We start from the raw sequence: 14,799 nt of genomic DNA on the forward strand, positions 1-14,799 counted from the left end.
CAATGGCTCTTCCATGTGATTTCAAGTTGCACCAGTGTGTGAGAGGCAACTTCCATTGACCGCTTTTCAATGCAACTATTAAGACATCCATGGCCATTACATTGGGTCATACTGTATCAAAACTGATACTGCACTGTATCATAAGTCAATCTTCTGACGTCACATGCCCTATACATTGTCGTAGAACCAGGGCCTTCAACGCTCTTTTAGCCAGGACAACATGTTAAATCCGTTGTCTGGTTTAGAAAACACATTTTCAATACACTATTGAAGCATTGTGAGTTAATAGACTCCTCATTTGACACCTCCATCATAAGTCAAAGAGAGCAGCTGCAATGAACATCTCTCTTGAGGATCTGGTTGGTCCATGCATTATGTTGACAGTGCATTAATTTCAGTGGGCACCAGGTAATGCTACATATATCCCCTGTGGTGACACTGCAGGGGAATTGAAAACTTTCTGCAAGGTTTCCCTGGCTGATTACTGCTGATCATTGGAGGTCCATGATCAGCAAAAATTTGGGTGGCATCTGTAACAAGAGGTATAGTCCAAAAAAATTAATGTATTGACCCCCTCTAATGACGCTTATGGAAAAGAGTTGTCGAGATGTGGCAACTCCTTTTAATATGCTAAAGCATCACATGCAAGAAAATTGTTAGGAATTTTTTTTTTCTTTTTTTTTCTTAACACATGAATGTTTTTTTCCCATCTAGATTAACATCCTAATCGATTCCTTTCCATTGCCATGCGTTAATTAATTCCCGTTGTGGGTTAGAGCCGTTAATACATAATTTATGAAGGATCGAGTTACAGAGAATTGTTTAGCCATAAATATTATTTACAAAGCATGCTCTATCTGTTCTAGACGTTTAATTTGCTTAATTTAATCGGCTTTTCTATATTAGCCGTCTGCCGCTTGCAGCCATTAATGTTGTACTTAAAGCCGATAATCTACGATCTACCAATCACAACGGCGATTATATGCATTGTCGTGAACAGCACTCCGGTCCTACGTTCAGTTAGTGGCTGTTGTATGTAATTATAGAATTCATTTGGAAATATCGTTAGTATTTAGAGCATTCATTTTAATTGTATTTTCCTCTCGGCCAATGTTTAGAGTATAATTGGACCAATTTTGTAGCAAATTGAACATTGGGATCAATGGTGTTAATATGACTACCAGATTGACAGGCGGTCAAATGGCAGCGCTCCCTAATCCATTCATCCTTGGAATCTCTATACAGTATGTGTAGTGTATTGTGTCTGTTTTAACTATTTTAAGGGGTTGTCTTACGAAGGCCCCTTTTCGTATGTCCTGTTAGAACATATGAAATTCATAAAGGATCCCCCACACAGGAACTATAACAAGCTATATGTATAGCTTTAAGGCCTGCCATGTAATACTATATTTCCCCTGGCGGTAACCGCTAATAAATGGGCGTTTCAGGAGCCGGACCCACACCCATCAGCAAGTGGCTGGACAGACTTCGTTAAAAGTGTGTGTGTCATTAGTCCTTCCCCATTTTTCTGTCAACATAGCTGTCTGAGAACTTTGTTTTTTTGCAGGACGAGTTGTAGTAATAAGATTATCGGGAAACCAAATTTTATATAGGTTTTTTTTTTTTATCTCCCCATTATGTTTTACTACTTTAACAAAGTAGAAACAATGTTAAAAAAAAAAAATGTTTTGTCGCCATCTTTTTTTATTTTTTCAAATTCTTACTTTTGATGCAGCGGTTTCAGGGCATGTGTTTGTGTGGTGAGCTGAGGTTTTTTTATTGGGGTACATATGACTAGCATTTTTTTTAGGTCGGTTAGGTGACCAAAAAAACCAAAGAAATTCAGGAGGTTTTTTTTATTTTTACAACGCTTACACTGTGATTTAAATGTTATATTGTAAGGCTATGTTCACAGAGTTTTTTGACGCGGAAACCGTGCCGCAAAACTCATCAAAAACGGTCTCCCGTTGATTTCAATAGGAGGCGGGGGCGGTTTTCTCCCGCGAACGGTAAAACCGCCTCGCGGGAGAAAGAAGGGACATGCCCTATCTTCGGGCGTTTACGCCTCTGACCTCCCATTGACATCAATGGGAGGCAGAGAAAGCGTATTTCGTGGCATTTTATGCCCGCGGCGCTAAATGGCCACGGGCGGAAATCGGCGTGGAAGAGGAAAATCTGCCTCAAAATTCCAAACAGAATTTTGAGGCAGAAATTCCGCCTGCAAAAAACTCAGTGTGAACATAGCCTAATAGTTCAAACTTTTAGAGACCTGGTGACACCAATGTTTTTTTTTTGTTTTTTTTAGAGGGTTTTGATTTTACTTATAATAATTTTTCTCTTACTGCAAACTTTTTTTTTTTTTTTCTTCTTTTAGTCTCACTAGGGAAATTGAAGATGCGAGACACTGGTACAATACACTGCTTTTAAACTTTTTCAATGTAGTAGGGATGTACGATGCATCGAAAATTCAATACTGTTTCGATACTCTGCATCCCCACTGGATCGATCACTGTTTAATGATGTATTAGTCTCTGTTCACACTGCGTTTAATTGTCACAGTTTGTATATTCCGGGAAAAGCTCCCGACTAAAAATTCTAATTTAATGTATAAACTGAAAAAATGTTTTAGACTTCACTTTACTGAACTATTATTCAGTGGCATAACGATTGTTTCTGAGAACGGCTTGGCATCTGTGTTGCATGGAGTCGACCGACTTCTGGCGCCTCTGATCAGGTATCCAGTCCAGGAAGATTGGACGACATTCTGCAGTTCTGCATTTTCTGTGTTTTGCCTCATAAACCACTTTTTTTTTTTTTTTTACACACACACACACACACGCACACATGCACGTTCTCTATGGGATCGAGGTCAGGGGATTGGGCCGGCCACTCCATTACCTCAATCCTGCAGGTCTGTAACCAAGATGTTGTTCACTTATTGGTGTGTTTGGGTCTTTGTCATGTTGAAACACCCGTTTCAAGGGCGTTTCTTCTTCGGCATAGGGCAACATGATCTCCACAAATATTTTGATATAGTCAAACTGATCCATGATCCCTTGTATGCGATAAATAGGCCCAACGCCAAGGTATGAGAAACATCACCATATCATGATTTTTGCAGCACCCTGCTTTACGGTCTTCACAGTGTACTGTGGCTTGAATTCAGTGCTCGGGGGTCGTCTGACATACTGTCTGCGGCCACTAGACCCAAAAAGAACAATTTTGCTTTAGTCACTCCACAAAATGTTGCGCCATTTCTCTTTGGGTGAGTCAATGTGCTCCTTGCCAAATTTTAACCTGTTCAGGACATGTTTTGGTTACTTGACTTCTTAATCGTCTCCTGATTGCAGCAGTTCTCACTGGAAACTTCAGATCTTCTTTGATCTTTGTGGAGGTGATCATTGGCTGAGCCTTTGCCATTTTGGCTATTCTTCGATCCAGTCGCACAGTAGTTCCTCGCTTCTTTCCGCGCCTTTCAGGTTTTGGTTGCCACTTCAAGGCATTTGAGATCATTTTAGCTGAGCCGCCTATAATTTGCTGCACTTCTGTCTTTCCCTCTCCGATCAACTTTTTAACCAAAGTACATTTTACATCCGAACAATGTCTGGAACGACCCCATTTTTTTCCAGTATTTCAGAAGGAAATGCCCTATATAACCAACATGTGCAACATCTGCCGCCCTCCTACATTAAATAAGGGCCCAAATTTACACCCGTTATTCCACAGAATGAAGGACGTCACCAATATAACTCCTCGCTGCTATTATTCTCAACAAGCCCCTTTCAATGAATGATTCCCTTCCTCAGAATGAGCGGCTCGCATGTCCTTGTTGGCTCTGTTTTCTTTCTACTACTTAGACAAGTAAATTTATTTGCTATGTAGAGTTATCAGTTCTACCAAAATCATTAATTTATCAGGTTGATGATGTTGGACTGCTAGTTTTTTTTTTTCAACGTGCGTGTGTGTGTAAAAATATATATATATATATATCTCCTGCATTAGAGTACAGTCCCACGTAGTGGCAGCCGAAACCATGCATTACACTGGGCGTGTTTTTACTTTTGACCAACTGGGCCTTGTACAGAGGAGTGTATGACCAATCAGCGTCATGCACTTCTCATTGTTCCAGTGGGATTGTGGCAGTGATAGAAGCTGGGCTGGAACAATGAGAAGTGTATGTCACTGATTGGTCATACACTCCTCTGTACAAGGCTCAGTTGGTCAAAAGTAAAAACACGCCCAGTTGTCCAGTAAACTAATAGCATAAATCTAAAATTGTTTATAACTCCGTCAAAAATGGTCGTTTTTCAAAATAAAAACCACTTATCTACATTACAGCACCGATCACATTATGTAGGAAACAGGGCACATATAATCTGGTGACAGAGCCTCTTTACGTGCCGAAAATATTATCGTTGTCTGCAGCACATTTCCCTGTGTAAACAGGGAGACTCTCTGCCGACATTCTAGAAATTTATGGGGCCGAGCCATTGGAGTAATGAGTGCTCGTTCCATACATGGCTCCCTGTGAAAGGAGCAAATGAGTGCCGATCAACGAGCGCTCTCATTTACACCGGCCTATTTTGGCCGGTACACAGTACCTTTTTAGTGTTATGGTAATCTACAATCAGTATCAAATAGGTTTTAGATGTTTTGTATTTCCTTTATAATCGGTGAGGGAGGTCGATGAGCTGAACCATGTCTCAATAACATGTCTGATTATGGGCGCTTTTACATGGGTATTTTTTGCCAAGTAAATGAGTGCTAGAAACACTGTCCCTGTTGGGTGGTGTCTGGTATTGCACCCCCAGCACCATTCACTTGGACAATATAACTTAAAGGGAATGTATCGCCTATGTATATTTTAGAATAAAACAAAAAAAGAGAGTTTCACTATGTTCTGTAGATGATTATGGGGGCAGCCATCTTGCCTGCGTTAACAGCATTTAGGCCTAGTTCAGTGTTTTGCAGGCAGAAGGAATTTTGGGGCAGATTTTGACCTGAAAAATACATTATTTTTTTATGTTAAACAATAGGCCTTGTTCTGATGACACCGTCCCTTTAATTGTTATATAGGTGCTATTTTGGGATTGTTCTTTCCTTTTAAGCAAACATATATTATAATGGCAGTGATGGTTTAAACCTGGCCATGTGTTTTTCTTGTCCTCCCCCACTGGTGTGAAGTTAACGAGGCTCTATCCGTAAATGTCATCATTCCCACAGTTAAGTGTGTGATCAATAAATTTTTTATTTATTTTTATTTTTTTCTCTTGGCAGGCAATCAGCAGTAGAGGTCAACACAGCATCTCCTACACGTTATCCAGAAACCAGACAGTCGTCGTGGAGTATACTCATGACAAGGACACGGATATGTTTCAGGTGCCCATATTGCTGCATTCTTCTGATATTTCAATGTGGAGTTTGAAATGGCTCTTCCAAGTTCTATAAAAAAAAAAAAAAAAAACTGTATAAATCGTATCTGTCAGTGTCAACTCTCCCACATACCTGCAGCTCCCCCTCCCCTATTACAGCATGATTCTCACACAGACAGAGACTACAGCAGCATCCCGCTCCTTCCCAGTCCTACTCCGCTCTGTTTTCAGTTAGGCTTCATGCACACGACAGTAGCCATGTGCACGGCCGTGATTTTCGGGTTGGCCGGCAGCGGACTGTCAGCCGCGAGCTGCCGCAAATCGCGGGCCGTGCACATGGCTGCGTCCATTATTTCCTATGAGCCTGGAACGCAGAACACGGCCGTAATAAGACAAGCCCGTCGTTTCTGCGGTCCAGGCTCTTGGGCCATGCACGGACCGTGGAAACCACTGTCGTGTGCATGGGCCCAAAGGAATGAATGGGGCCGCAATTCTCCTGTGGATTTTCGGGAGAATTACGGCCGCAAAAGCATGTTCTTGTGCAAGGGGCCTTACTGTTCAGTTCCATATAAAACTTCTTTGGTCCATGGCACCCTGAAAGGATCAATCATATTACAACCCAGGATCACCGTGGTCGGTCTCCTGAAGCCTCAGGTAAATGGCTGCAAGGGGTAAATGAAGTATGGCATGGTGGCCATTCGCATGCATGGACGACTCATGTCCACTAGAGTAGGAGCCACTGCTTGTTAGCAGCTGTCCATTCTTAAGGTATGTTCACACGGCTTATTTTCTGCCATTTTTCTGGCCGTAAACGGCTCAAAATCGGAAGCAGTACGCCTCCAAACATCTGCCCATTGATTGCAATGGGAAACCGGCGTTCTGTTCCGACGGGCGAAAAAGAAGTGCATGTCACTTCTTGGGCAGTTTTTGGAGCAGTCTTTTCATTGACTATTGCAAAACCGCTCCCAAAACGGCCGCGAAAAACACGAGTGGCTTAAAAAAAAAAGTCTGCCAATACGGAGCTGTTTTCAAGGCAAAACGCCTTCGTATTTTGAGAAACGTTTTTGAGTTTGTGTGCGCACATACCCGTAGATGTCTATATACCTAAATAAATCTGGCCTGTACGTAGTCACATGCTGTAGCATTAGCTGATTGGACCCTTGATCTTTACATGGTACTTTCAAGTAAAATATTACATCATAACCTCACTGATTCCTTTTTGTATTCTTTCAAATCCTGAGTTATTTTTGCATTTTGTAGATTGGAAGATCAACAGAAAGCCCAATTGACTTTGTTGTTACGGACACAATATCTGGTAACCAGAACGATGAGACACAGATAACACAAAGTACCATCTCCAGGTTTGCCTGCAGGATAGTCTGTGACCGGAATCTACCATACACTGCCAGAATCTTTGCAGCGGGATTCGACTCCTCAAAAAATATCTTCCTTGGTGTAAGTATTAGACCTACATTCAGCGGTATTTTTGACAGTCTGGGCTGGGCTACACAATGACGTCACTGCAGTAGTCCATATGCGCGAGATTAGGAGTCTGAAAACGTTCCTTTTCTTACATTGGAAAACCATGATACTGTTTTCAGTATTGACTTCTGTGGTGTCCATAACGGTGTCGAGGAAAAGCGGAGGTCTTCTCTGTCTGATCACGCTTTTATTGGGTCTGTGTGACCGTGTATTCCTCTGGGCTGTCATGTTCTATCTATAGGGATGGTCACCTGTAGACCAGGCCTGAAGACATTCATACAGCATTTTGGTCTCCCCTGGTGATATCCCTTGCCATATGACTACATATTACAAGGAATATTTGGCATTGGAGATCCAGTTTGAGTCGTTTAGTTTTAATATTTGATCTCGGGTAGCTATAGACCAAGAATGTCAAAAGTTATTCAGTCACTTTGGCCAAATATGCATCTTCTTTCTATGGTGGAAAGACTTTCCAAAAATATCCAACATGGTTAAACCCTTTAGGACTGCGCCTGTTTTGGCCTTGAGGACCAAGACATTTTTATTTCTTTTTCAAATCTTGACGAGTCACTTTATGTGGTAATAACTTGGGAATGCTTTTACCTATCCAAGTGATTCTAAGATTTTCTCGTGACATATTGTACTTTGTTAGTGAAAAAAATTGTCGATAAATTCCATATTTATTTGTGAAAAACACCAATTGAGAGAATTTGCAAAAATTAGGATTTTTCTAAATTTAAATGTATCTGCTTGTAAGACAGATATTAAAACCACACACAATAGTTACTATTTCACATATCCCATATGTCTACTTTGTTTGCATCGTTTTTTGGAACATCCTTTTTATTTTTCTACGACGTTACAAGGCTTAGAACTTTAGCAGCAATTTCTCATATTTTCAAGAAAATTGAAAGATGCTATTTTTCAGGGACCAGTTCAGTTCTGAAGTGACCGAGGGCCTTATATATTAAAGTCCCCATAAATTACCCCATTTTGAAAACTACATTCAGAAAGTGTTAACCCTTTAGGCGTTTCACAGGAATTAGAGCAAAGTAGAAGTGAAATTGACACTTTTTTTTTTTTTTTTTGCCAAAATTAATTTACTACTTTTTCTTTCTGACACAGAAGGCTTTACCAGAGAAACGCAAAAGAATATTTATTGCCCATATACTGCTTTTTTTTAAAATAAATATCCCACATGTGGCCCATGTGTATTTTGGGGCCTTTTTTTTTTTTTCTTTTTTTTTTAAAGAATATATTTCCAATTATAGCAATACCCCATATCTGGTAATAAACTGATGTTTGGACCCACAGCAGGGCTCAGATGGGAAGGAGTGTTATTTGGAGCGCTGATTTTGCTGGAATAGTTTTCAGTGCCGTGTCGCATTTGGAAACCCCCCAAAAGTGATCCTAATTGGCAAACTACACCACTTAGAATCTATCTAGGGGTATAGTGAGCATTTTGACCCCACGGCTCTTTTGCAGAATTTATTAGAATTCGGACGTGAAAATGAATATCAACATTATTTCCACTAAAACGTTTGAGGAAAAAGCACCAACATTTGTAAAGCAACTTTTCCTGAGTACGGCTATACCCTCTTACGGTCATAAATGGTTTTTTTTATTAGAAGTTAATTAACCCTTTCGGAACTGATCCATTTTCTTTTTCGGGGGTTTTTTTTCCTCCCCACTTTCCAAGAGCCGTAACTTTTTTATTTTTTTATTTATTTTTTCCGTCAGAGTGGAGTGAGGGCTTATTTCTTGCGAGAGGAGTTGTAGTTTCTATTGACATCATTTAAAGTACAATTTAATGTACTGCGAAACTGAAAATAAAATCCTTTGCAGGCTGAAATTGGAAAAAACTGCAATTCCTCCATTGTTTTGTGTTCTCAATGCTTTCACGGCAGTAAAAAAGACAACTTTTTTTCTGTGACTTAATACGATTACGGTGATACCAAATTTTCTGTATATAAAAAATATTTGTTAGATTTTACTTTGTAAAATGAGTAAAAATAATTTGGTAAAAAAAAATAATTTTGTTTTACCACATTCAACAGGCGTAACTTTTGTAATTTTTTGGGTTGATTGAGTGGCGTGAGGGCTTACTTTTTGCGGGACGAGCTGTAGTTTTTATTGGTACAATTTTTGGTACATAACTTTTTGAGCACTAATGTATTGCAGTGTATTGTTTTTACAGGCTCCTGCAACCGTGCGACCGCTGTTCCTGTCAGTTAGTCCCGGGTGTCAGCTGTAATACATAACTGACAAGAGCAGCGTATGGCGTGACCCCCCCCCCCCCCCCCCCCTGCACCACAACATGCTATTAAGTCGTGGTGCGCGAAAGTGTTAATGCACAGCAGATGGTGCAGAGTGAAAATTAAAACTTACAAACTGGGCATAACATGTTGTGCACTAAAATAGCATACCAGTGGTGCCACGGAGGACAAATACCTCAAATTATTAATTGGGTTCTCCTGGGTATGGCGATGCCATAGCTGAACGTAAACTGCTGTTTGGGCATGCTGTAGGGTTCAGAAGGGAGGGAGCGCTATTTGGCTTGGTAGTAATTCTGTTTGAAAATAGGCAGTGTGAACATACCCTAATATTCCAGCCGTTTTACAGGCCGTAAACGCCCCGAAAATGGCTGAAAATACGGGGGCTGAACTCCTCCAAATAGCTGGCCATTCATTTTGCATGTAAAAAAAAATGGCCCGTAAAAAAAGTGCATGTCACTTCTTGAGACTTTTTTGGAGCAGTTTTTCATTGGGTCAATAGAAAAACAGCTTTAAAAAACGCAAGTTGCTTAAATGCGGTAAATAAATAATAATCCGCAGATGTGTGGCCGGTGTCTCACTGATAAATGGTGCCAAATCTTATCCGCTTTTGGAACACTGCACATTTTGCGTCGCCATAGTCTGAGAGCCAGAACTTTTTTTTTATTCTTATTTGTTGCGGGACAATCTGTACTTTTCATTTGTACCACTTTGGGGTACATGCGATGTTTTTTTCTTTGATCACTTTATTCAATTTTTTTGGCAAGCAAGGTGACCAAAAACCAGTAATCATGTTTTTTATTTTATTTTTTTACGGCGTTCACCATTTTACTTTTCTGCGGGTTGATACCATATGTTAAAAAAAAATAATTACATTTTTATCATGTTTTGCAGCCTTTGTGCAATAAAATCACTTTTTATAAATATAAATTTTTGTGTCACCGTATAACTTTTTTTTTTTGTTTTTCAGTCAAAAAAAGCTGTGTAAGGGCTTGTTTTTTAGAGGACGGGTTGTAGTTTTTTATTGGTACTATTTTGGGGTACATGTGACGTTTTGATCACTTTTTATTCTATATTTTGGGAGGGGTGGTGACCAAAAAGATTCTGCCATTGTTTTTTACTTAGTTTTTTTGCGGTGTTCACTGTGCAGGAAAAATAAAGTTTGGGTCGTTACGGACGCGACTATACCAAATATCTGTAATTTTTTTCCCTATAATGGACTATAAAAAGCATTTTTTTTGTAACTTTTTATGTTGACACTTTTATAAAACATTTTTATTACCCTGAAGACTTGCAGCTCTGATCGCTGCTGGAATACATTACACGTACCTACATAGTGTAAAGTATTCCAACTGTCATTGTGATGTGACTCACTCTGACAGGAAGCCTATGGCTTCCGTACATGGCAGCCCGGAAGCCATTGTCTGGTCTCCGGTTGCCATGCCAACCATCGACAGTCCCTGCGATTTGCATGTGGGGGCAGCCGATCTGCTCTAAACCCCTTAGCGTATGTTCACACGAGGTCATTACGTCCGTAATTGACGGACGTATTTCGGCCGCGAGTACCGGACCGAACACAGTGCAGGGAGCCGGGCTCCTAGCAACATAGTTATGTACGACGCTAGGAGTCCCTGCCTCGCTGCCGGACAACTGTCCCGTACTGTGATCATGTTTTCAGTACGGGACAGTAGTTCCACGGAGAGGCAGGGACTCCTAGCGTCGTACATAACTATGATGCTAGGAGCCCGGCTCCCTGCACTGTGTTCGGTCCGGTACTTGCGGCCGAAATACGTCCGTCAATTACGGACGTAATGACCTCGTGTGAACATACCCTTAAGGCCTCATTTACACGAGCGTATTATACGCGCGTGCGACGCGCGTGCTTTTCACGCGTGTCGTACGCACCTATAATAGTCTATGGGGCTGTTTAGACGATGCGTGAATTTTGCGCAGTGCGCGTGCGTTGCGTAAAACTCACGACATGTTCTAAAATCGTGCGTTTTTCGCGCATCACGCACCCATTGAAGTCAATGGGTGCGTGAAAACCACGCATGCCGCACGGAAGCACTTCCGTGCGAACTGCGTGATTCGCGCAAGAGCTGTCAAACTCCTGAATGTAAACAGAAAAGCACCACGTGCTTTTCTGTTTACAAACATCCAAACGGAGTGTCAAATTCGAGATGAGCGCACCGAACTTCACCGGGTTCGGCAAAACTCGTTTTGACCGAAACCGGTAAAAAATGTTCGGGTACGCGACGTCAGGAGACAGTCTCTGTCCACGGTGCTGAAAGCGTTAAACTGGTTCAGCACCATGGACAGTGACTTCCGCTCCGAAAATCCATGAACCTGTAAAAAAAAAAAGACGTTCTGACTTACCGATAACTCCGGTCCGACCTCCCGGGATGACAGTTAAGTCCAAGTGACAGCTGCAGCCAATCACAGGCCAAGCACAGGCTGCAGCCAATCACAGGCCAAGCACAGGCTGCAGCCAATCACAGGCTGCAGCGGTCTCATGGACTGCGGCGTCATCCTGGGAGGTGGGGCCGGATGACGAGAGAGGGACGCGTCACCAAGGCAACGGCCGGGAGACCGGACTGGAGGAAGCAGGCAGTTTATGGTAAGTTTGAACATCTTTTTTTATTCACAGGTTGGTGTATATTGTGATCGGCATTCACTGTCGAGGGTGCTGAAAGAGTTACTGCCGATCAGTTAGCTCTTTCAGCACCTTGGACAGTGACGGGCGTCGACTAGCCTCATCTCTATGATGGCGGCTGCGCGAAAATCACGCAGCCGCGCATCATACACTGATGACACACGGAGCTGCCAAGTGCCTTTTGCGCGCGCAAAACGCAGCGTTTTTTGCGCGCGCAAAACGCACACGCTCGTGTAAATGAGGCCTAAATGCGACGATCGCAATCGACCGCCGCATCTAAGGGGTTAATTGCCAAAATCGGCGGTGAAGGGCTGCTGATCGCCAACAGTGAGAGCAGGGCAGGCGCCCTGCACAGTTAAGCGCCGCTGCGGTGTAGCCCCACGAGACTGTTAACTGTTAGAAGTACAAACATAACTGCACGTCAAGTTGCGCAAAGTTACTGCTCACCTTGATGTGCAGTTATGTCAAGATGCAGGAAAGGGTTAACCCTCTGGTCCTCAGCAGCTAACCGTTTTACATCCCACTAAAAACTACTGGGTCTCCTGACCAAAAAAAAAAAGTGTAATTCTCTTGGGGGTGAATCTACCCTTTCGGAACTTGCATAAACCGCAATATTCTTACTATATACTTATTTATAGAAATCCTCCCTTTAAAAATCCGTTGTTAGTTTACCTAGTGTTCTAAATCAAATTATTCGGGTATCCATGTTTTTAAAATCTCATTCAATTTGAGATGCAAAAAGATTAATTATGGCCAGTTCTGTTTATTGTAGTAGCAGGACCATGCCAGGCAGCATGAGACTGTGGAGAGGGGCAATATGGATTTCTGCTGGCGCACTGCGTATGGCCTTGACAACCAGATAAGCCAAAAGAGCAGCAGTGAAGACGAATGCCATAAAGTGATCAGTGACAAAAGTTCACCACATTTTATTTCTTCCGACTTTAGGAGAAAGCAGCGAAGTGGAAGAATCCGGATGGTCACATGGATGGATTAACAACTAATGGTGTTCTTGTGATGCATCCAAAAGGGGGCTTCACTGAAGAGTCCAAACCTGGTGTCTGGAGGGAAATTTCGGTTTGTGGGGATGTTTACACTCTCCGAGAAACCAGGTCGGCTCAGCAGAGAGGAAAGCTGGTAAACTTTATACTATAATTACTATCGAACTACACAAGTTTCAAAAATAAAGTAAAGGGGTTGTCTTCTCAATCATCGATATGATTGGTGAGGATCACATTGATCAGACCATGGCTGATCGGATATTAGTGGCATATCCTAGCAATATACTACCAATGTCTTTGAGAACCCGTTTAATTTGTAATGTATTTATGATCAATTTCTTTTCACCCATTGATTAACCTTTGGTGCATATACTCTAATGTATATTAAGAAATTCCATGCATCACAATTCTCCAATCTGAACTCATCGACATTGGTTCTCATGCAGCGTTGTTGGGAGTTCAAATTCTCTGCTGTCACTTCCCGCCAGCAGCCGATAGTCTGTGAATGGAGTCCAGGCTACAAGAGCTTGTGTTTGCGGACTGATTCACAATGACAAATTAATTCTCTACAGATCTGCATTTGGTAAAAAGGCCATTCTAATTTTATGTGATACGGTAGCCGGCATTGACCAACTTTTTTGGACTGTTTTGACTTATTTGTCAGACATGGTTATCCATGCAGGACGACCATTATTCTGTGTGATCATACATTTATGCAGTGAATGATGGATCCTTTTTCTCCTCTTACTAGGTGGAAAACGAAACCAACATTCTTCAGGATGGATCTCTTATTGACTTGTGTGGAGCTACCCTCCTCTGGAGAACGGCAGATGGCTTGTTTCATACACCAACCCAAAAACACATTGAAGCCTTGAGACAGGAGATTAACGCCGCCCGACCTCAGTGTCCGGTTGGATTAAACACTCTAGCTTTTCCAAGTATTAACCGCAAGGATGTAGTGGAGGAAAAACAGCCTTGGGCTTATCTTACCTGTGGCCATGTACACGGATATCACAACTGGGGTCATCGGAGTGACACAGAGGCCAACGAGCGGGAGTGCCCTATGTGCAGAACAGTTGGTCCATACGTGCCTCTCTGGCTTGGATGCGAAGCTGGATTTTATGTAGACGCTGGCCCTCCTACACATGCTTTTAGCCCTTGTGGACATGTCAGCTCAGAGAAATCTGCCAAATACTGGTCCCAGATCCCACTTCCTCACGGCACCCACGCATTTCACGCTGCCTGTCCTTTCTGTGCATCACAACTGGCTGGCGAAGAAAGCTGCGTTAAACTTATTTTCCAGGGCCCTATTGACTGATGCTATTTATAACAAAAGATAACATTTTGTTAATAAAAAATAAACAAAAGAAAAATACTGTGAAATTTTCACCACTAATAGAATTTTCTTTTTTTTTTTTTATATAATTTTATTAAAGGGGATCAAATAAGTGATGTTTTTGTGTCCTCCATTTGATCCGATGTCAATACTTTGGCATGTGCACCAGCAACTTAATCGTGGATATATATTTTTTTTTTTTTTTTTTATATCTGTAAATTTGTTCTATTACAAACCCTTTGCTTGAAAAAGGAATGTTTTTGCCTTTTCTTTTCTATTATTAATTTGAGCTTTGGGGTCAAGTTTTTTTTTTTTATACAAAAATTTTTATACACTACTTCTAGTGAAGGCTTGCAGGCTTAGCCAAAGTTTTTTTTTTTTTTTTTTTTTTTTTTTTAATGAAATGCTTCCTGATGATTCATCAGCAGTGTAAGGTCCCGGGCTCCTTGCCCAAATGGTAAAGAGGTCAGAATTACAGCGTGTAGGTAATAGCAAAGTGTTCTGATTAATATTATTGGACCGCCCTGCACAGTGTTACTGGTTCTTCTGCAGTTCGAGAGTCTTTCCTAGAACATACAGTGGGAAAAAAATGGCTGAAGCAGTTCCACATTCCCTGTATCGTTTACCTAAAGTGAGTCTTCACCTTTTATCGTCATTTTAGGTAAAAAATTCTGTACTGATTTAA

At 41.5% G+C, this 14,799-nt stretch overlaps 1 protein-coding gene across 4 annotated transcripts in view; it reads left to right on the forward strand.

The window, feature by feature from the left end:
- Positions 1-14,365, forward strand: part of PELI2 (pellino E3 ubiquitin protein ligase family member 2) — a 65,750-nt gene extending 51,385 nt beyond the window's left edge. For all 4 annotated transcript variants that reach the window (XM_075843320.1, XM_075843322.1, XM_075843323.1 and 1 more), the window contains 4 exons: positions 5,278-5,379; positions 6,633-6,827; positions 12,726-12,914; positions 13,530-14,365. In XM_075843320.1, the coding sequence (XP_075699435.1) occupies positions 5,278-5,379; positions 6,633-6,827; positions 12,726-12,914; positions 13,530-14,096 (1,053 nt within the window). In that variant the 3' untranslated portion in view covers positions 14,097-14,365. The remainder of the gene's footprint in view (positions 1-5,277; positions 5,380-6,632; positions 6,828-12,725; positions 12,915-13,529) is intronic.
- Positions 14,366-14,799: the final 434 nt, after the last annotated feature.

Source organism: Rhinoderma darwinii, chromosome 12 (genome assembly GCF_050947455.1).
Source record: "Rhinoderma darwinii isolate aRhiDar2 chromosome 12, aRhiDar2.hap1, whole genome shotgun sequence".
NCBI lineage: Eukaryota > Metazoa > Chordata > Amphibia > Anura > Rhinodermatidae > Rhinoderma > Rhinoderma darwinii.